This window comes from Agelaius phoeniceus, unplaced genomic scaffold (genome assembly GCF_051311805.1).
Source record: "Agelaius phoeniceus isolate bAgePho1 unplaced genomic scaffold, bAgePho1.hap1 Scaffold_225, whole genome shotgun sequence".
Taxonomy (NCBI): Eukaryota; Metazoa; Chordata; class Aves; order Passeriformes; family Icteridae; genus Agelaius; species Agelaius phoeniceus.
This window is the reverse complement of record NW_027509900.1, coordinates 39,267-58,971: the sequence shown is the minus strand read 5'-3', so window position 1 is coordinate 58,971 and position 19,705 is coordinate 39,267. Positions and strand designations below refer to the sequence as shown.

General features: G+C 52.2%; 1 protein-coding gene across 1 annotated transcript in view; it reads left to right on the top strand.

Annotated features, from left to right (window-relative positions):
• Nucleotides 1-5,914: 5,914 nt before the first annotated feature.
• Nucleotides 5,915-19,705, top strand: part of LOC129133492 (hydrocephalus-inducing protein homolog) — a 48,274-nt gene continuing 34,483 nt past the window's right edge. Inside the window, exons 1-9 of the mRNA XM_077173135.1 lie at nucleotides 5,915-5,944; nucleotides 7,732-7,866; nucleotides 9,300-9,499; nucleotides 12,202-12,326; nucleotides 13,628-13,832; nucleotides 15,019-15,208; nucleotides 16,313-16,412; nucleotides 17,642-17,760; nucleotides 18,888-19,111. Coding sequence (XP_077029250.1) covers nucleotides 5,915-5,944; nucleotides 7,732-7,866; nucleotides 9,300-9,499; nucleotides 12,202-12,326; nucleotides 13,628-13,832; nucleotides 15,019-15,208; nucleotides 16,313-16,412; nucleotides 17,642-17,760; nucleotides 18,888-19,111 — 1,328 coding nt within the window. The remainder of the gene's footprint in view (nucleotides 5,945-7,731; nucleotides 7,867-9,299; nucleotides 9,500-12,201; nucleotides 12,327-13,627; nucleotides 13,833-15,018; nucleotides 15,209-16,312; nucleotides 16,413-17,641; nucleotides 17,761-18,887; nucleotides 19,112-19,705) is intronic.

Below are 19,705 nucleotides of genomic sequence, written 5' to 3'. Positions count from 1 at the left end.
AGAAACTAGTTGGTGCGGCAGTAGGTGGAGCTGAGACTCCCCTGTCGCCCAGCGCTGAGCCTTTGCTTACGTAGTATAACTGCTTCAATAATTAATAAATTCTTTGATTGGAAATTGCTCGTTTTGAGTCAATTTTATAACACTCACTGCCAGTGTGATCCCAGGATGATCCCAGCAGAACTCGGTCACCCAGGAGCTGCTCCCAGGATGATCCCAGTACAGCCCAGTCACTCCCACTGCTGGCATCCCCCCCAGCCCTCTCTGCGTTCCGACCTGTCCCGGCTCCATCCCCGCCCCGCCCGCGGGCTGCGAGGGCTCCGGGAGCGGGGGAGGAGGAGGAGGGAGGGAGGAAGAGGCGGAGCGGAGGAGGAGAGGGGGAAGCACGCGGCTCCGGCGGGGCCTGAACTTCAAGCAGCCTCTTGTCCCCTCCTGTCAGGGAGTTGTGCAGAGCCAGACGGTGCCCCCTGAGGCTCCTTTTCTCCAGGCTGAGCCCCCTTCCCAGCTCCCTCAGCCCCTCCTGCTGTTCCAGCCAGGGTAGAATAGTAGTGCTACAAAGAGCAATGAATAGACCTGACATAGGTGCCTTTATCAGCACATTTTAACCTTTCCTTGCTTACAGAAAGGCTCTTGGGAAGCACCAAACTGAAGTCAGTCGCTCGAGTGACAATCTCCTTTGGAAATCCCCTCGGCCCGGCCCGGCCCGGCCCCGCACTCGGTGCCGCGGTTGCCCGGTAACCGCGCCCGGGCCCTCAGCGTCTGTGACAGCGGCGCGGCCTCAGCCGCCTGAGAGCGCGGCCCTGGCTGGGTGTGCGCAGCCTGGGCTCCTGCAGGCGGCTGCAGCGGGCGATTCGCCAAGGGAATTGTTGGCGGAGCATTGGTCTGCGCAGAGAATTCCTGAAGGTGCAGAGCATTGGCCTCTGCGAAAAGTTCCTCAGCGTGCAGAACATCGGTCTCTGCTAGGGAGTCCTGAATTTCAGTTGAAGGTAAAGACCGACTAAAGTTGAACTTTTTGGTTTTGTTTCATCTGTGCTCTGAAAGAGAATGCCAAAGGGCAATAGAGGATGTGATCATGCCAGTCTTCTGGCGCAGTAGTTCAGTGACATGTACACCTGAGAGGATGAACAATAAATGGTCTACTGATTGTGCTTTTTTTTTTCACTGAAGAAATGCAACATTTTCTAAATCTACTAGTCTATACATTTTTCCCTATAGTAATTGCTTAAACTGCTTAAAGGTGAATGAGTTCTGTTCAAGTTTCAGTGGGTTTTTATCACCTGGTTATCAAAATTATTAGGGAGATGCCTCTGTATTGAGGTGCAAATGAGACCACGTGCCAAAGTCAATAGTCTGGATTTTATGTAACAGTAAATGTGAGGAAGAAAGAGAGAAAGAAAAGAAAAGTGGGAGGGGGATGGGGGTTGGGAAGGGGAGGGGGGAGAAAGAGAGTGACAGAGACAGATTTAGTAGAAAATATCACCATTCCATGGATCCCATTGGCATACTATTACATCCTCTTGTGGTCTTCTCTGTGGTGAGGTCTGGCAAAACGTAAGACTCCAATGGATTCATGCAGATTTGGGCAAGGTGGGACTGCCCAGGTACCTCCCTGGCCTGGGGCAAGTTTGACTCTGTCTCTTGCTACTTTCAAATAATACAAAATCTTTAGCACCCATATATCCTTCGAGTCTGCCATGAGTTGGGTTCTGGATTTTCCGGTTTGTTGTGTTAGTTTGCATGCCCTGCAGTGGTCTGGTGCAAGGCCTCAGGAATGGGTCTGGAGGCACTGTGGAGGTCTTTGATGGGAGGTTTGTGTGCAAACCTGGCCTCAGCAGAAGAGCCTGTGGCTGTGGCTTCCCCAGCCTGAAGGCAGACAGAGCTGATTTTCAGGACAGCTGCTGGGTTTGGCTTTGTTGTGGATAGGTTTTTCTCCTCAGCCTTGTTTACTTCTCCCCAGCCCTGAGCTAATGGGACAATAGTGTCACCTTGATCTTGTCTCAAGTTGCCTTAGGCAGCTTAACTCACAGTGCCAAGTTCCAGTCAGGAGGCATTTTCAGGGAAGGCTGGGCTTGGGTGGTCGCAGCTTCTTTATACAGTTTTGTCCCAATGGGCAGAAAGTCCTTTATGATGATATTTAAGCCATTAGCCATAACATTCCAGTCTCTCAGGAGTCTCTCAGCTGTGAGGAACAGCTGAGAGAGCACAGGGGTGCTTTAGCCTAAAGAAGAGGAGGCCCACTCTAGCTATTTTTAAGTAATATTTAGGCTAGAGCTTTGTCTGTTCCAACTCTTATTAATGTTCAGCTTTTGAGCTCCAGGTTTCAGTATGATCCATCTTTGACTTGCACAAGGTAGCCATGGAGTTCAAATAAAGTCCAACTAGAGGCCTAACTATACTAGCTACTTACACCAAACAAGCGCTTAGCTACTTTCAAATAATGTAACATTTTTAGCACCAGTATATCCCTAGAATCTGCCATGAATTGGGTGCTGGATTTTCAGAGTTCCATTGTTGCTCCTTCCAGTTTTGTTGAGGCATTGTGGCTCATCTGCGAGATCCTCCCTTGGAAATGGCGTCAGGATTGCCAAAGAAGACACCAACACCTCGTCTTTTGTCCAGGGAAGGACTGAAGCCTGATGCTGTGAGTAGCCCCTGGGGCTGTGTTAAGGCTGGCAGTGCCCTGGTGTCCCTGCTCTCCCTGCCCCTGTTGTCCAGCAGTGCTGTGAAGCTGCAGAGCCCCTCCCCAGCCCTTTGTGCCGTGCTCCTGTTGCTGGGGCTGTCCTGGTGCAGTAGGGAACACTGTGGGATGCTTCAGTGGTGCCTTGCCTGGCTGTGCCAGCGGAGCCAAGTGAAACCAATGTACAGCTGAAGCCCTGAGCATGTGTTGTGTCCCTTTCCCTTTGCCACAGGAATTCCTTCTGTCAGGCTGGGCACTCACCTGTGCTGCTCTGACCATCGTGCCCTTGGGCACCTGGGCATGTGGGGGGGAGGCTCAAACTCTGCCCAAAGCCTTGAGAGCCACGGCTGGTCCCAGCTGGAAGAGCTTGCAAAGCAGCTGTTCTCTCCCAGCTCCTGTGTGGGCACAGATCCAGCCCTGCAGGCAGCACTGGGGCCAGGGCCACAAAGGTCCCTTGCTGTCTGCAGCTCACTTGACTGAAGATGCCCCACTGCTGAGGCTCTGTCAAGGAGATCCCTCTGTTTTCTTCTGTGGAGGGCTCTGTCAGCCCAGACAGAGAAAACAATTAACAGGGAGAACTAAAACCTGGACACATTCCTGTGCACCTCACTCTAGGTACAACTTTGTTTTCTTGCATCTCTTGGACTCAGCCAGCAGCGATATCTCCTTGCTGTGAGTTCTGAGTGTTGTGCAGGGCTGGAGTTCAGGCAGCTCTGAGAGCTCCTCCCCATTCTCTGGAAAGGTCACTGCCTCAATCCAATGAAACATAAGAGGAAACAAATGCCTAAAGAGCAGAAATCCCCAACCATGTCCCATCCGGTCACGGAGAAGCTCATGGGACAGAGCCTTGTGGCTGGAGTATGTGTATTGCACTCTGTTTTATTAATTGACTGATGCTAAGTATTTCAGCAGGAAACTTCCAGGGCTTCCAGGGCTGTCCCAGTGGCTGTGATCACAAGTTATTCACCAGTGCCACTTGTTCAAGAAAAGCCTTTCTGAACAAGCACATCTCTGAGGCTCTAGCTGGTGTATTTTTGCCTTTCAGCTGCTTCCCTCTAAGTTCTTGAGGGAGAAGTTTCTCAGCAGGAAGAAGGAGGCCAACACTGGAGGGAGTATTCTGCCTAGAATTGGCCCATTTCTAGACAGGAGTGAGATTCGTCCAAAGGTAGCCTTTTCCTGCTCTTTTCCTTTCTGTTTAACAGGAAGTTTGAAGAGGGTGTGTGCTTGTGACAGGCTTGCCTCCAGCAAAAGCCCTCAGTGTCCAGGTCCTGCTGTCATTGCAAACTGCTGGGAGTGGTGGACTGGGAGTCCTGATCTGCACTAAGCCAACACAAATAACCTCAGCTGAAGCTGCTGGGGTGTGCTGGAGCGTAGCTGCCATTGCTAACAGGGGGAAGGCTGGGGACACAAAGGCACAACATTGCCATTTGCCATTCTCCTGCTTTGGTGTGGTCACCATCAAATGCTTGGGGTCACCGGATTCCTGCCAGAGTGGCAGTGTTGGCCTTTGAAGGCCAAGGATGTGCAGGAATTACTTCAGCTTTAACAAAACAAATTGCATTACTGCTTTGGGCTGGAACAATGTGTTGGGAGCCTGACGGGGTGTTAGATTTTGCAGGCTGCCAGATGTACAGGGGACTGGCCCTGGGCAGAGGGGAATGGATGTGCTTTATCTGGATCAGTGCCTACTTAGAGGTGTGTTTAAAGCTGCTTTTCTGGCAGGACTGGCTCAGTAGAAAGCACAGTCCAAAGGGATAGGTGATTGAGATGGGCTGGAAATTGGCCCCAAGAGACACGGAATCCAGGTTAAGGATTGTCCTGGAGAGGGGCCTTAGGAACACCTCAGGGAAGGGCACAGCTAAGGGACAGTGTGCTGCAGCCACTCCCTTCAGCAGAATGTGTCTGCTGTGAAGTCACAGAGGAGACCTGCTTGCGTCTCTGCAGTGACAGCAGTGTGGCTGGAGAAGGCAGACAAAGCAGGGCAGAGTTTTCTCCAAGCAATGTCTCTGCTCCAGAAGCATTTGCTGTTCTTGTGTCATTCCAGACGTGCCTCTACGATGGCATTGAATAAGATAGCAATAATGACAAGAAAGCACCCATTTAAAGCTCATGGAAAAAGGAGATAGCAACTCTACTTTTACCCAAGTTGCTGAGAAAATAACTGAACCTTATCCTCATTCAGCATTCACCTCACTTGTCTTTTTCTTAGCAGCTCATTTGTCTTTTTATTTTTGCCTTTCCCTCTGTTTGAAACACACTGAATTTTAAGTACAATGAAAGGGAACAAAATCATCAGAGCAAAAGAAAAGTGTTTCTTAGTAAGGATTCAGCTGAGCCGGGCATGTCTCCCTCCCCGAGAGCCAAGCACACACACACACCCCCCGAGAAAATGGCAATCTTTGTATCCCCTTTGTACCCGGCTGGGGCGGCCCCTGTGCCCTTTGCCATTGGATGGGTACTCAGGAGCTTCCATTCTCTACTGACCACCAACTTTTCTGTCCCCTCCCCTCTCGTCCTCCTTCCTTTTGGTCAGGTCTTCAACCCCGTCCCTCTCACTGTGACACTCAACCTGAACAAATGCAAACCACAAGCAACACACAGAACCAGCAAATTCCATTCTTTTGCTTCATAACCTTTTGGCTTCAGCCAAATGTCAGCTCATCTCTCACATCTCCTCTGGTCCTGTGCTCTTCTTACTGATGTCTAAATTCTAGAGCAAAAAAGATATTTGCAGTTGTGTGGGCCTCGGTTTCCCTGTCTCAGAGTAAAGGACATCCCAAAATTGTTTCCCATGGAGTCTCCTGTAAATTCATGGGTTTTACCTTACTCCAGGAGTGCTCAGTCAGTGCCCCAGAGCTCTGTGACCACATGGGCACAGGGCTGTGCTTAAGGAAAGTGCTGCCTGGCATTGTGGAGAAAGAAACCTGGAGAAATCCATGGCAAAAGAGCAGCTTGGCTTGAGCCTGCTCTGTGTGGCCCAGCAGCTGTGGATCAGCTCAGAGCAGAGGTGGGTGAGCCACTGTTTGCCCAGTGTGGGCTGGGCAGACGTGCTCCCCCAGAGTCTGTACTTCATGGGGATCAGTGGAAGATTCTCGTGCATGAACCTTCCTCCCAGCAGCTGAAGCTCTCCCTGCTCTCTCTCCTCTCCAGCTGCTGTCAGCTGCCCCGAAACAGAGCTGGTTTGGGGTTTCCCCACCAGTGCTGGTATTTCAGAACTTTGTCGCTGGGGAGGTCTCTGAAATGGTGCTGTCTCTCATGAACAAGGACAAGGTAAGTGCTGGCACCCAGAGCTTTAACACTGTGCTGGAAGAGGAGAGTGCTGTCATTCCCCCAGTGTACAGCAAAGCAAGTTATCTGCTGCAGCACATGCAGAGGAAAACGTCTCAGCACCTTGTTCTGCGAGATGGTGGAAATCTTCCTGTGCTGGAAACTGTCCCCTGATTTTGGCCATGCCTTGATGGTGTCTATCCCAAAGGAGTTTCCTTCTCTTGCAAGCTCTGGATTGATAGGAATGTTGAGGGCTGTACAGTTCTTACCTGCTCTCATGCTTTGCCTTGAGTCTATAGCACATCCTGTGTCTCCTTGGTTAATCTTGGCTCCTGGTAGGAATCTCTGCCTCTCTCAGCCAGTTTGGCTCCCTTTGTGCAGCTCAGAGTCAGAGCTCAGGGGCTGAGCCTTCTGCACTTTATGCTGGCATCACTTCTCATTAATGGCATTGGCACTGCAGGAACCATATTCTGAAAGAGCCCTGCAACCAGACTGGTGGAGCAGAAGCAGTGAGAGGCCTTTAGGGGCCACTTGAGGCTCCTGCTCAGCTTCATCCAGCTCTGCTCAGCTTTTCCAAAAGCAACACGGTGCTCTGCGTTCCCTTTGGAGAACCACAGCACATCCAAAGCCATGTGTTCCTGGAGGTTTCCACCTTCACTTGAAGAAATTGGGATTGTTTTGCAGTTTCCTGAGAGAGCTGCGAGGGAAAAAGTTGAAAAATGTCAGCAGTCGTGTTCCACTGTAAAGAGGAAAACTTGAGGCCATTTGAATTTCAGTCAGGGAAACATTTTTTCAAGTGAGGCTTGTGCCAGGAGTGGGCTGGTGGGAGGAGATGGGAGGGAGCCCAAAGCATCTGGTTTAGACTTTTGGAGAGCATTTTGGTGCTCAGGGGATATCAGTGTGCTAGAAAATGCATGTGTGCTGTGTCTGTGAATCCCAGAGGGCAGCACCTGGCCTGCTGGCTGCAGGCAGGAATGCCCAGCAGCCCAGCTTGCCTGCACAGGCAGCAGGAAGCCCTGGAGAGCCAAGATTGGCTTTGCATACTGGAACCACACTGTCACTCAGTGCTGGTCATGTTTCTCCAGGCAGAAAATGCCTTTGAAGCCCAGAGTCCATAGGCACAGCCTGTCTGTGTTTCTGTTACTTTTGGCAAGCTGATTGCTCTCATGGTTTTATGATTCTTCCTTGCTGCTTTACTGCCCATTTGAATTCTCTTTGCCATCTCCTTGTTTTAGGGATGGTCTTGCTGTGTTCCTTCCTTCTTTTGCTTTTCAGGTTTGCTTTTCTTCCCAGTAAGGCCACAGTGTTTGGTCTCCTCTCTTGCTGCTCTGCCTGCCTGACTGTATCCCCACAAGGTCCCTACCCAAACCTGGTCTGCTAGAAGGGCATTTCTTCCTTCCCCCAGGACAATGTGCTGGTTTTCTTGTAGGTAGCACATTCCCCCTCTGGACCATGACAACTTCATGGCTGTGTGCAGGCAGAAGCCAGCAGGTTTTTTGGCCTTGTTGAATATGCAGATGACTTGGTTCAGGTGCTCTGTCTCCATCCTGCTGGTGCTGAGCTGCTCGGCCCTTCCTTCCCAGCAGGCATTGCCCTGCTGGCCCTGGCCAAAATGCTGGAGCCAGAGAGAAGGGATTCAAGTTCAGCCTTGTGAATGGTGTGCCTGTGCCCGCACAGCTGAAAGTGCTTTGGGAAAGGGGCCAGGGAGGGATGTCAGCAGGGCACGGACAGGTCTCCTCTGGTCCTGTTTCCACAAGTGGCAAAATCATCGTTTGGTGTCTTTGCTGCAGATGCCTCGGCTGGTGAAGGTGTGCATGGAGAGCTGCCCTTATTTCCAGCTGGCGTGCCCCAGGGATGTGTACCATATGGTGCCAGCAGGCGCCTCTGCCCCTGTGCGCATCCGCTTCAGCCCCGACGAGAACAAGGTGAGGCTGGAGGAGCCAAAGCACACGATGATCTCCACAGCCATTGTTTTCCCTGCACTCTGGCTCCAGCCCATTGCATGCTGTGAGCTGGGCTCCAGGCCGTGGGCAGGCAGCCTGCAGCCAGTCACACCTTGGCACTGCTGGCAGGCACTGCAGCCAGGCCTGACAGGCTCTGCTTCCCCTCCCTGCACATCCCTGAGCATTGCCAGGGGAAGATGCACAGGGAACAGGATGAAAATGACAGAGGGCTGTTGATCGCTGTTGGGCCATCTCTAGGTCCAGTGGAAGGGGTTTCATTATGGTGGAAAACAGCAGAGGAACAAAGAGGTCAGGGAGCTTCCTCCTTGCTGACTGGCAACAGCTTCCCTGCCTGCCCCTGGGCTGGAGCAAAGACGGTGCTTTTTCAGCCCCTCTGTTCTGCAGCCTTGCAGCTGTGCTGTCCCAGAGCACAAGTGAGCATGGCACAGCTGCAGGCCCAGGGCAGAGGATGTGCTGTGCCCGTGAGCCCAGCCTGGCACAGGCACACTGGGCTCTGGGTGCCCTTGGTCAGCAGGAGGTTGCTGCGCTGCAGGGGACTTGGACACCTGCCTGCAGGAGCTGCTGCAGGGCAGGTACAAGCTGCAGGCAGAGCTGTGAGCCCAGAGCCCATGGCAATGACACTGGTGGGGCTCTGTCTTCATGCCTGTCACTGTGCTTGCTCTGTCAGCTGGCACCCATTCCGTGCCAAAGGTGCTTTTGTGGGCAGGTTTGAACAGCAGTGCTGAGGCCCTGGCAAGTCTGACCTCAGTGCTGGCATCTGGAGGGTTCATGTTCTGATCTGGAGGCTTGTTCATACAGAAGGGTTTAGGACATGGCATGGAAGGGAGGAAGCCTTGCAGGAAAATAAAGAGAGGCCCTTTCCAACAGCATCCTCCTGCCTCTTGGCACTGTTCTTCTCCTGACTTGGCTGGACAGGCAAAGTTAGAGGGGAGTTCTGAGCCAACTGATGTTTCTGCACCAGGCCAGAGGTGCAGGATCTCTTTGGGTGCAGCTGTTTTCTCATCTTCCTTTTGCTGCTTAGAGTCAGTTGAACGCTTTGTCCTATTCTCAGACAGTGGGAACATAGAAACGTAAAGAGGCATGTCTTGTGTTCCCTTGCTCCATGCTCCTTAGAAGGGCCTTAGGAATTCTTTAACATCATTAAAATTTAGAGTAAAAACTATGGTGGCCTAGGGTATGGGAATGACCCAAGTGACACAAGAGCTGAATGCCACAGAGATGGTTTTGGCAAAGTGCTCCTGTGCCTGTAAAATGTGACATATTAGTAGAACTTTGTGTTCATTTTAGGGTGCAATAGGTAAATTGATGTCCTTGAAGGGTTATAGAAATGGTTTTTCTTCTGCCATGGGGATGGCACTAAATGCCCTGTGCTGAGGCAGTTTCTTTTCCTGCAGGATTATTGCCACGAGCTGGTCTGCATCACTGCCAGGGAAAGGACAGTTGTGCCAATTCGGGCCATTGGTGCCCGAGCTGTGCTGGACTTCCCTGCCCAGCTGGACTTCTCCAAGTGTCCAGTCAAGGTCAGCACCCGGCAGACTCTGCTGGTGTGCAATGTCGGTGCCCGGGCAGCTCGGTACCAGCTGAGCACCCAGAGGTGAGGCAGCTCATCTGTCCCTGTGCAAAACACCTTTGGGAGAGAGCAGGGTTGGGGAAGAGCAGCAAAAGGAGCCAGAGCATTGCAGCTGCTGCCCTGCAGCCTGGCTGGAAGTGAGCAGCATGGATGGCATCTGCTCTTGCTTTCAGCGGCCTTGGAGCTTTCTCTGTCCCAGATTTCCTGGAGGCTGCTGGAACATGTTGGTAGCTGGCTTGCACCCTGCTGAGCACCAGCAGCTTCTGAAATGCTTCCTCAGCACTGTCAGCCAAACAGAGCCATTCTCTGGGAGGCCACAGGCACGTGGCTTTGCAGTGGTCCTGGAGGGGACCTCTGGAAATCATCTGAGCACACACACTGCTCAAAGCAAGAGCAGTGTCTGGGGATTGCAAGGTGCCACTGGGAGATCTGGGCCTGTCTTTAGATGCCATACAAGGAAACAGACATGTCAATGGACCTAGTTAAAAAGCAGAAGAAAAGAACCTATTAAAACCCCCTCCATCCCTTATCTTTTCTGCCTGTCAGGTGCAGTAGTGATTCATTGAGAGGATGGATCTAAGAGGATGAGAAGTGTCTTAAGGAGCAGCTCACAATGAACAGAGAAAAGGCCAACATTTAGCTTGCCAGCCCCATCTCTTGGCAGTGGTTTTCATTGGGTTCTTACCGTGTCAGGGATGTGTCCTTCACAGCTCTTCTATCTGTGGGCTCAGGGAACAGCTTAGTGATGTTGGCTGAAATTGAGAGGAGTTAAGTTTAGCTGTAGAGCTTGTGTCCTTGGGTCTTGGGGAGCCAGGTCTGTGTGAGAGATGACTGCTACAGCAGGAACAGAAGAGTCTGGTGGGTACAGCCCAGGGATGTAGGAGATGCAGGGGCTGATTTGCACTCAGTTTTTCAGTCCTGACAACTGAGTCCTGAACTTGGCTGGATCCTTTTCTCCTGATAATTTGAAAAGAAGAAGACTTGCCTTCTTTCTCAGGCAAGCCCTGAAGTCACCCCTGGAATGTTATTCCCATCCTGCCATCTGAAGGCAGGAGCATGGGAGCATGTAACATGGGGCAGAAGTGGGAATGGAATGGAATGGAATGGAATGGAATGGAATGGAATGGAAGGTAGTGCTGACGTCTGGCCTGGGATTCCCCTAAGTGGCAGCTTCTCTGTTCTGATGAAATTTCTGGCAAAAGACTAAGAGAAGAATGCTGTGCCTTGCCCCCAGCAGGCCCTGATCCCCCCGAGCCCCAGAAGAGCTGCAGCAGTGCTGGCATCAGCCCCGGGGCAGATGCAGGAGCACGTGCACTGATCTGGCTCTGGGGCTGCTGGGGCCTTGTCTTTCCTCCCCTCCCTCCAAAGTCTCACATCCAGCACATGAACATTGCTGGCCCAAGGCTTCCCCATCAGCCAGCAGTGATGTTCTCACCAGTGGGAATGGGAACAGCTCAGCCCATCACTGCAGCAAGAGGTCCTGAATGAGCAGAACCTGAAGCAAGTTCATCAGCTGTCACTACTGACATGAACAAAGTTCAGCTTGCCAGACGCTCTCTTTGTTTTTGTGTGTGATGCATTCATCACCAAAGTCCCCAGAAGACACTTTGAAGTGACACATTGACCAGCAGCAAAGCACCAAGGCCAGCAACTTTTGTTTCCTCCCTGGGGCTGTAGAAGAGCACAAAGCCCAGCAGCTGCTGGGCACAAGCACATTTCCCCTGAGCTCTCCCTGAGCATCAAAGCACAGAGTCTTGTGTTTGTCAGGCAAGAGCTGTTTACCTGGTGACCAATCCTGATTGCTCCTGGTAAATCCAAAGTGCACCAACACATCTGCATCATTATTTCCAACACATTGCATAGAGTTTCTCTGCTGGGCCAAGCAAACAATTACCAGCCTGCATGACAGCCCAGAGTCCCAGACTGCATTGCTGGTAAACACAGAGAAACCTCCTGTTCAGCTTCCTTGATGTGCTCCTGCTCATGGTGCTTCATTTAGCTGGGATTGGACCCTTCAGACTGTAAATGGCATCCTCCTTTTGGGTCTTGTTTCCATGTCACTCTATTGCTCTAATCTGCATTTGCACTCTTTCAGAGTTTTGATTGCTCCTTTTCTTAGAGCAGCTTCCATTGAAATGCTGATAAAATGTGTCCTTTTTGGACAAAAACCATCCTTTTGGACAAAAGGATGTTTTCAAGGGCAAAGAAACCAAAGAACCACACTGCAAATTCAACAGTAACTATTCCTTGGTCTTGAGAGAAAAGTTCCTTCTCCCTGTCTGATTCCTAGGCTGTAATCTCCCAGGACAGGGAGTGCCCTAACATTTGCATCTCCTGAGATGAGGTTTATAGGCAGCAGGAAAAGAGAAATTCCTGAGGCAGTCAGTGTCAAGTTGTGCATGCAGATAGGTCTGAACCCTCTCTGTGCTTTTCACCAACCATTCTCTGCTGGGATTGCTGGCAGTGGGACCCTTGAGCCTCATTGCAGAGAGCTGGATGCAGAGTATGGGGGAGCTGAGGTCATTTTACCCCCAGGATCTTGTGAGGGCTGGATCTCCTCAGCAGTGGCTCAGTGGCTGTTTCTGATCCTGTCTGTTCTGGCTGTCTTCTGCTGCCTGTGCTTGGTTTGCTCCCTGCTTGCCCAAGGGAGCTGCAGGGAGCTGCAGTGCAGCAGGAATCTCATGGCCAGGTGTCCCCCAGGCCTGATGCCTCTCTTTGTGTTGCAGTCCTTTCTCCGTGGTGCCGGCCACAGGAGCTCTGGGCGCTGGTGACACCGTGCAGGTGACAGTGGCATTTCACCCGCTGGCCAGCGGTGCCCATTGCGGCTCCCTGGCCGTGTGCTGCAGCTCAGGTGAGTGCTGGGCCCTGCAGGGCACAGGACAGTTCTCCACATGGCTCCCTGCTGTCCCATCCCCTGCATTCCCTCTAGAGGTGCCTCCCCTGTTCAGCTTTACCCCAAAGCAAACTGAGAACTCCTTGGTGTTCAGGGGCTTGAGAAAGTGGATCCCCTCTAACAAAGGCAAAGATTTTGGACTCCTGTTTTGCTGGAGTTGCTGAGTGGAGGAAGGAGGATCCCTGATTCTCCACTACCATGTGGCTATGCCTGGGTGAAGTTTTATTTGATTCCTGGACAGTGCTGTAGGTGAGGTCTCCATCAGACTCTCTCCAATGCAATGGATTTCTTGCACACCTCTGTCCCATATGCTGCTTCTCCACTGGCTTGTCACAGACCCTTTCTCTATGTGGCCCTTACACATAGATGTAGTTTCTGCACAACAACATTTTCAGGTCCTCAAGTTCCTTTGTTGTGACAAATCCAAACAAATTTTTCCCTGTCCCCATTTCGCAGGCCGTTCACGCTGTTGCAAACCTCTCACATCTATCTCCCATTTGATTTCTAGACTGAGGAATCCCATTCAGTCTTAATGTAGAAACTGCTCTGTACTCACTAATCTTTCCTTTTTCCCTTTCTTATTTGATTTGCAATGCTCCAGCTTGGTTTTTCAGATCAGAACAATATAAAATATTTCAAGACTGATGTGGCTGTGGGTTTGGACAGGGAGATGATGATGATGATTGTCATGGTGCTCATTTTGTAGTGGTTTGTCACATTGCAGAGCCAGGCGGGTTGTGTTTCCTCACCTGTGTCCCCTCCTGCTGTGGGCTGTCCCTTCACTTGTTCCTCTGGGCCTCCTTTTGCTGCCCACCTGCCCCCAGGCATATTTGCTGGTCAGCAAGAAGGGATCCAAGGCATCAGGAGAGACAGGAGTCTCCTGGGATGCCCGGGGAGACCCTGGGCAAGGCAGGGCTGAACAGGGCTCCTCAGCCCTGTCACCTGAAGGACTTGGATGCAGAAATCCCGGTGACCTGAGTGGGTCACTGGAGCACATGGACCAATCTCCCTGCCCATACCGTCACCTTGGGGCCAAATCTCTACAAACACCCTCAGAAATAAGGTGTTTAAGGAGCTGCCCAGGACATCCCCACGCTCTACACACAGAGCTGTCAGCATGTGATAAATGGACTGATCCACAGAATGGCTCATTCAGCTCAAAACTGTGACACTTTCTTCTGTGCCCTGTGGTTTGCTCTGTTCCTTGTGCTTCCGTCAGCCAGTGAGCTGAGCAAAGACTCCCCTTTGCTTTGTTCCAGGTGAAGAAAGAATCCACACAAAGCTCCACGGAGAAGCTGTAGATGTCAACATTGGGTTGAGCACAGATTCCGTGGAGGTTGACAAGACTTTCATCACCATGTCAAGCCACAGAACCCTGTTCATTGAAAACAGGAGTAACATCACAGCCCACTTCCAGTGGAAGGCTTTTCCTAGTGAGGAAGAAGAGAATGAAGAGAAGAGGAGGTTGGTTTGAAAGATGCATTTCAGTGAGATACAGGCCCAAGACTGAAACTGATGTGTGGCCTCAGGGGGTGTTGGTGCTTTGGAATGGTTTAGGCCAAGTAACCCATGCCTGGCACTGGGGTGTGTGTCCCTGGGCTTCAGGAGCTCAGCACTCAGCATTCCAGTTCATTGATAGTCCAGCCAGGGACGGCATTTTGGGAAGGAAAGGTTGATTGTGATGACTGGATTTCCTCAGGTTCTAATTGGGCTCTTGTCTCTCTAATCTCCTTTCTACATGACCAGGCAACATCCGTAAACATTTCCTGAGTTGCCAGTCCCTCTTTCCAAAGGTGATACACCCTCTTTTTTCCCCTTAGTTCCTTCAAAAGCTCCTTGCCCATGGGGGCTGGTTGTCTCCCCCTGTCCTGCTGTCAGAGAAGCTTTTGAGCTCTCAGAGCAGAGAGGATTTTTTATGAGAGTAGATAATGCAGGATCCTTTCCCTCTCAGGACATTCTACTGCCATGCACTGGGATGGGAGCCAAAAAGCTCTGGCTCATGAAAAGGTCTCTCCAGGAGTTTGCTGTCTCCCTCCTGCATGACAAAGTCCCTTTGCCTCTCAGAGGCTCTGTTTTCATGCATATTGCATATGAAACCTTGAATGTCACTGAAGGGATTGGGTGCCTGAATTCATCAATTTCCTTTGGAAGTGCTCTGGGATGCTCTTGTGAAAGGCAGAGCAGGGAACGGGGTAGGTCCAAAATGGAAGAAACAAAGAGTGATGCTGGTAACACGTAGCTGCAAGCCAGCTTGGTCTCCCCTTGCCAGGGAAGTGCTGCAGTGGGTGCTCTGTGATCTTTCTGTGCCTCCCCCGAGCAGCTCAGTGGGAGGAAAAGCCAGCTGAGGTGGCCGCTGGATTCTCCCTCAGCTGTGGCAGAGGCTTTGAGGCAGGAGCTTCTCTGGAGGGCTGCTGGCTTTGGAAACCTCTGCTGAGCTTGCAAGTGTGGAGTAAAAGTCCCTGCTGTGCCAGTGAACAGCAAGTTATCCTCTGATCCATGTGGGACCCTTGTGGCTTGGGCTCAGCCTTTGCTGGGGAGCTGCTGCTGCTGCTCCTCCCCAGGTGCTTTGCTCTCCTGCTCTCCCACTTCTCTCTGCAAATCTGTGGCTCATGAAACCATCTGCTGGCCTTGTCTCTCCCTGGGGCTGCAGGCAGTGTTTGCTGCAGCTGCAGAAAGAGGTGTCCCAGGAAAACTTCCCAGAGGAGAAAGAAACAGAGAAGGTGAAGGGCTTTAGTGGAGATCACAGTGCCCTCCTGAGCAGCATGGTCCAGGAGAAGATGGCAAAGGTGCGAGAAGACCCCATGCTGTTCTCCCATGACATTTTTGTCATTGAGCCAATGGTGAGTGATAGCTGAGAACATTCTCTTCCTCCTTCTCCTCCTCCTCCTTCTCCTCCTCCCACCCGCCCTACTCCCTACACCCACCCCTTGCTCCGGCTGCGGTCACTGGGCAGATCCTCAGCTGGCCCCATGTGCTGGCAGGGAGGACATGGAGTTCCTGGAGCGGCTGCAGAGCTCCCTGCTCAAAGCATTTGTGCCCTGCAGGCTCAAGGAAGGGCTGGGAGCCTGACAAAGCCCAGCTCTGCTGCCAGGCTGGAGCTCAAGGCCCCGCGTGCGTGTCCTTGCAGTGTCACAGGGAGCACTTCTTGTAGGCAGGGGCTCCCCCCACACGTGGGGCTCAGCAGAGGCTGTTGGAGCACTGCCAGCTCACACACTGACCTGAAGCTTGCAATGGTTCCCTGGCAAAAGGAGGCCAAATTCAGCCCAAGGTTAATGACAGAAATGCCAATCCCCTCCTGTGAGCACGCCTTGCACTATTTCTGAGTCTGCCTTCCAGTGTCATCTGTGAGCCTGGACACAAGGGTGCAAGGTTGAAATGGGCCTTTGGAGTTCTCCTGCACACAGGGACAGAAAACCTTTTCCTTTTCTGCTGATGCAAGCAAACTGCCACGTGCTCCCATCCAGCAGAGCCCTGATTCTGAGTACTGGCATTGGGAGAGATGATGAATGCCTGGTGTCTGCACAGTGCAAAACCCCTTCTCATCTTGGAGTAAAGCCCCGAATAATCCCAACCTCTGCTTTCTTTCAAAACAGCTGAACTAATATTTGCATTTCAAGGAAGGGGATCATGTTCTCTTCTTGCTTACTCCTATGGCCCATCTAAGGCTGAGAGCCAGCAGTGCACAGTGGCAGTTGCATCCCACTGTAGCTGACAAGAGCATGATGTGGCCAAGAGCTTATGTCAGAGCAGCAGGAATATTGTGGAGAGTGGGAGCTGATCAGCTGAGCATTGAGAGCTGTGCTGAGCTGGGTTTGGAGTGTTTCCTTGGCTCCTTGTGTTGTTCACTCATCACTGATGCTCTAAATAAAGGCCTACAGGAGTGTGGTGAAAACAAGCAATGTGAAGTTTGCAGAGCAATGTTTTGCTGTCTCTTTCTGCTGTAGGAGGGAGAAATTGGGCCAAATTGTTCAGCTGAAATCAAGGTGACCTTCAAGCCCCTGGAAGCACTGGAGTATGGAAGTGTGGCTTACTGCAGCATCTCAGGTGCAGCTCCTTTGCCCTGCTTCTCTCCCCCTCAGTGAAGCCATGGTGCAAGCCTGAGCCCACTGGGCTCCCATGGAAGTGCTGGGAAGAGTCCCTGGTCAGCAGGGCAGTGCTGGCACATCCCCCCTGGCCCTGCAGCTTCCAGGGAGTCTCCCGTGCCAGGCCAGGGCTCAGAGTGCTGTGTCTGCCTGACTGATCCCAGAACAGCCCAGGCAGTGCAGGGAGAGGTTTTCATGCCATGGCTTTGCCAGCATTCCCTCAAAGGCCAGAGAGCTCCAGAGCAGAACAGCTTTAGTGAACAAGCACTAAGGCCCTCCAGGCCCCTGGCCTCCAGGATGGGTCCATTTGCCATGGATCCATCATCAGGTGGGAGGAGCTGAGTTAGAAATGGGCTCCCTGAGCCTGGATCACCTCCCAGTGCCCAGACAGCAGCAGAGCAGAGGTGGCTGAGCCCCACTGAGCCCAGGCTGTTTGTAGAGGGAGCCCCCTTGGCCAGCAGCTGCTTCTCTCCCTGTGTGGGAGTTGTCCCCTTGCAGCTCTCAGTCTGTGCAAATAGAACACAGTGCTGAGTGTCAGAAGGGGAGCACTTGGGCAACAAAGTCCTGTGCTCCTGGGCCTGGGAGTTTGGTAATTGCCAAACTCTGTATGAGCTTTGTGCCTGCACTGAATGGATTTCAAAGCTCCTCTAGGTGCATGGGAAGGAAACCACAGAATCACAGTGGGTTAAGGATGGAATGGACCTTCAAGATCATCTGGTGCCAAGGCCCCTGCCATGGGCAGGGACACCTCCCCCTAGAGCAGGTAGCTCCAAGCCCCATCCAGCCTGGCTTGGAACACTTGCAGGGCTGGAACCTCTACACCTTCCTTGGGGAACCTGCTCCAGTGCCTCACCACCCTCACTGTAAAAATTTCTTCCCTAATATCTAACCTAAATCTCCGTTCTCTCAATTTCTACCCATTACTCCTTGGCCTGTCACTACAGGACACCAGAGATGTTTTAAACTCAGCAAACGGGTGGCTCAAATTGGAAAGCAGCCCAAGGAATGGGTTAGAAATTAGGAGTCAGCCCCAAGGGATTTCTCCTGAGGGAAGAGAAGGGTGCATATCTTCTCCTGCAGCATCAGGAGCTGGTTGCATCCAGCTCAGAGTCAGGGACTAGCACTGAGGCAGCCTGGAAAATCCAGTGTGACAGAGGCAATGATTGTACTGCAATGGACATCTCTCCCCAGGCCGTGAGAGCAGGCTGCCCCTGCAGCTCAGAGGGGAAGGCCAAGGACCCTTGGTTGAACTCAGCTCTCAGACTCTGAACCTTGGGAACGTTTTTGTCAACACCCCCCATGTCTGTGAGGTGAGCAGCAGGGCTTGGGATGGATCCTGATGGCTCCTTTGGCAGCAGCAAGCCTGGTGGAGCTGTGGAATTGCTGCCAACCTGGGCACTTGTGAGTAGGGAATATTTGATGCACTGCTCAAATCTGGGGGGGTCAGAAAGGTGTGTCTGTTGTTCCTGAAGCCCCAGTCCCTGCTTTTGGGCAGCCTTCCTTAGGGATCAGCGTGAAGGCTTCCTGCAAAACAAGCCCTTGGCCCATGAACCCAGCACTGGCTCCAAAAGCTGCATGTTCAGAGGCTTTTGTGGCAGTGCCAGACACAAGGCACCTTTGCACTGGGCTCTGCAGAAGCAGCTGCAACAAACTGGCTGCTTTTGACCTTCAGCCCACTGCAACAGCTCCCAGTCAAGTGTCCCTGCTTATTCCTGCAAGTGACAGGAAAGCCTTGGGAGTTCTCTCCCTTGCTGAGCAGTCCCTCACCACACTTCAGCCTTGCTGCATCTCTGGCTCTAGAAAGAGAAAAGTGTTCCTGGGAATAAAGGAAAGGATTTTTCTACCTATTTGCCTCCCCCCAATAGTGTCAAGCTTGCAAAAACTTCATGAGAGAGCAACTGAAAGAGGTAGAAAATGAAGCACTGCATTGTGCCAGACACTTTCAAAAGCTTGGCTGGGGAAGAGAAAGACACCCTGAGTTTTCTTACCAAGAGATGGTGCTGTCTGTACATTTTGATGCTGATGCCTCACTCTCAATGTATTGTTTTGATGGTATGGGAAAAGGTGAATGAGTAGATGGTGCTGTTGGAGCTGTGCTCAGTGGGGCAGCAGCAGCTCTGGGGTGATTCACTCCGCAGCTGCAATCAGCCCACGTTGCTCTCAGGGCCAGCTCCCAGTGAGCTGGGTGCTGCTGAGCAGAGGTGCACTGCTCTGTGTCCATGGGATAAGCCCAGGGTGACTGCAGTTCTGTGGAGTTGCCACTGCTCTGCATGAGAACCCAAAGGCAGAACTTGTCCTGTTGTATCTTTTGACTTCTGCCATTCAGCAGCACAAAGCATCTTCTGCCTTTGCTGGGTGTTCATTGCATCATTAGCCAAGAACTCACAAGAAGGGAAGGTTCCACATGTATTTCCACTTTGCTTTCTTGCTGCTGCAGGTGAAACTGATGAACCAAGGAGCTCTTGATGCTCCCTTCACCCGTATCCCTTCAGGCAGCAACGTGGGCTTGTGCTTCAAGTTTGCACCCGAGGAGGGCATCATTGCAGCAGGTGGGAGCCAGAGTGTCCAGATCTCCTTCAGTGCCACCGTGCTGGGGAGCTTTGAGGAAGAGTTCCAGTTCAGTGTGGCTGGATCTCCTAGGCCTGCCATCCTGACCATCAAGTAAGGACCCTGGCAGCTGGGTGGGCACATCTGTGGCTGTCTCTGGGACATCCCCCACCTACCTCCTTTTGGGCTGGAGCAGAGAAAAAAGGTCTGAATGTCTGCTCTGCTGCTGGCATTGCTTTAGTGTGAGGATGCCTCCTGCCCTGGGTGGTGCCTGGCAGCTGGAATGACTCCTCCCTGCAGGGATCTCCCTGTGCCTTGGGCCATGGCAGGCAGTGGGATGGATCAGCTTTGGGCAGCAGCTGCTCTGGGATGTCCCAGCTGAACACCCAGCAAGGCCCCCAGGGCTTTGCAGATGGGCCAGCCTGGGTGATTCTGCAGCAGCAGCAGTGTTTGTAAAACCTTGTGTGAATAATCCATGCCAGATGGGCAGCAGCAGCCTCAGCTCAGCTCTCATGGCCATGCTGTGGGGGACAAGCTATGCTCCCAGCTCCTGTGCACAGAGTGCTCTGGTGCCTCCTTTGCACAGCCAGCAAAGGGCTGATGTGGGAGTCAGGGAACTGTGCAGCAGGAACTGTGCCAAGGACTGGGGCACCATCCCGTGGGCTGGTGCCATGGCAAGAGACAATCCTGGCCCAGCCAAAGGGAGAA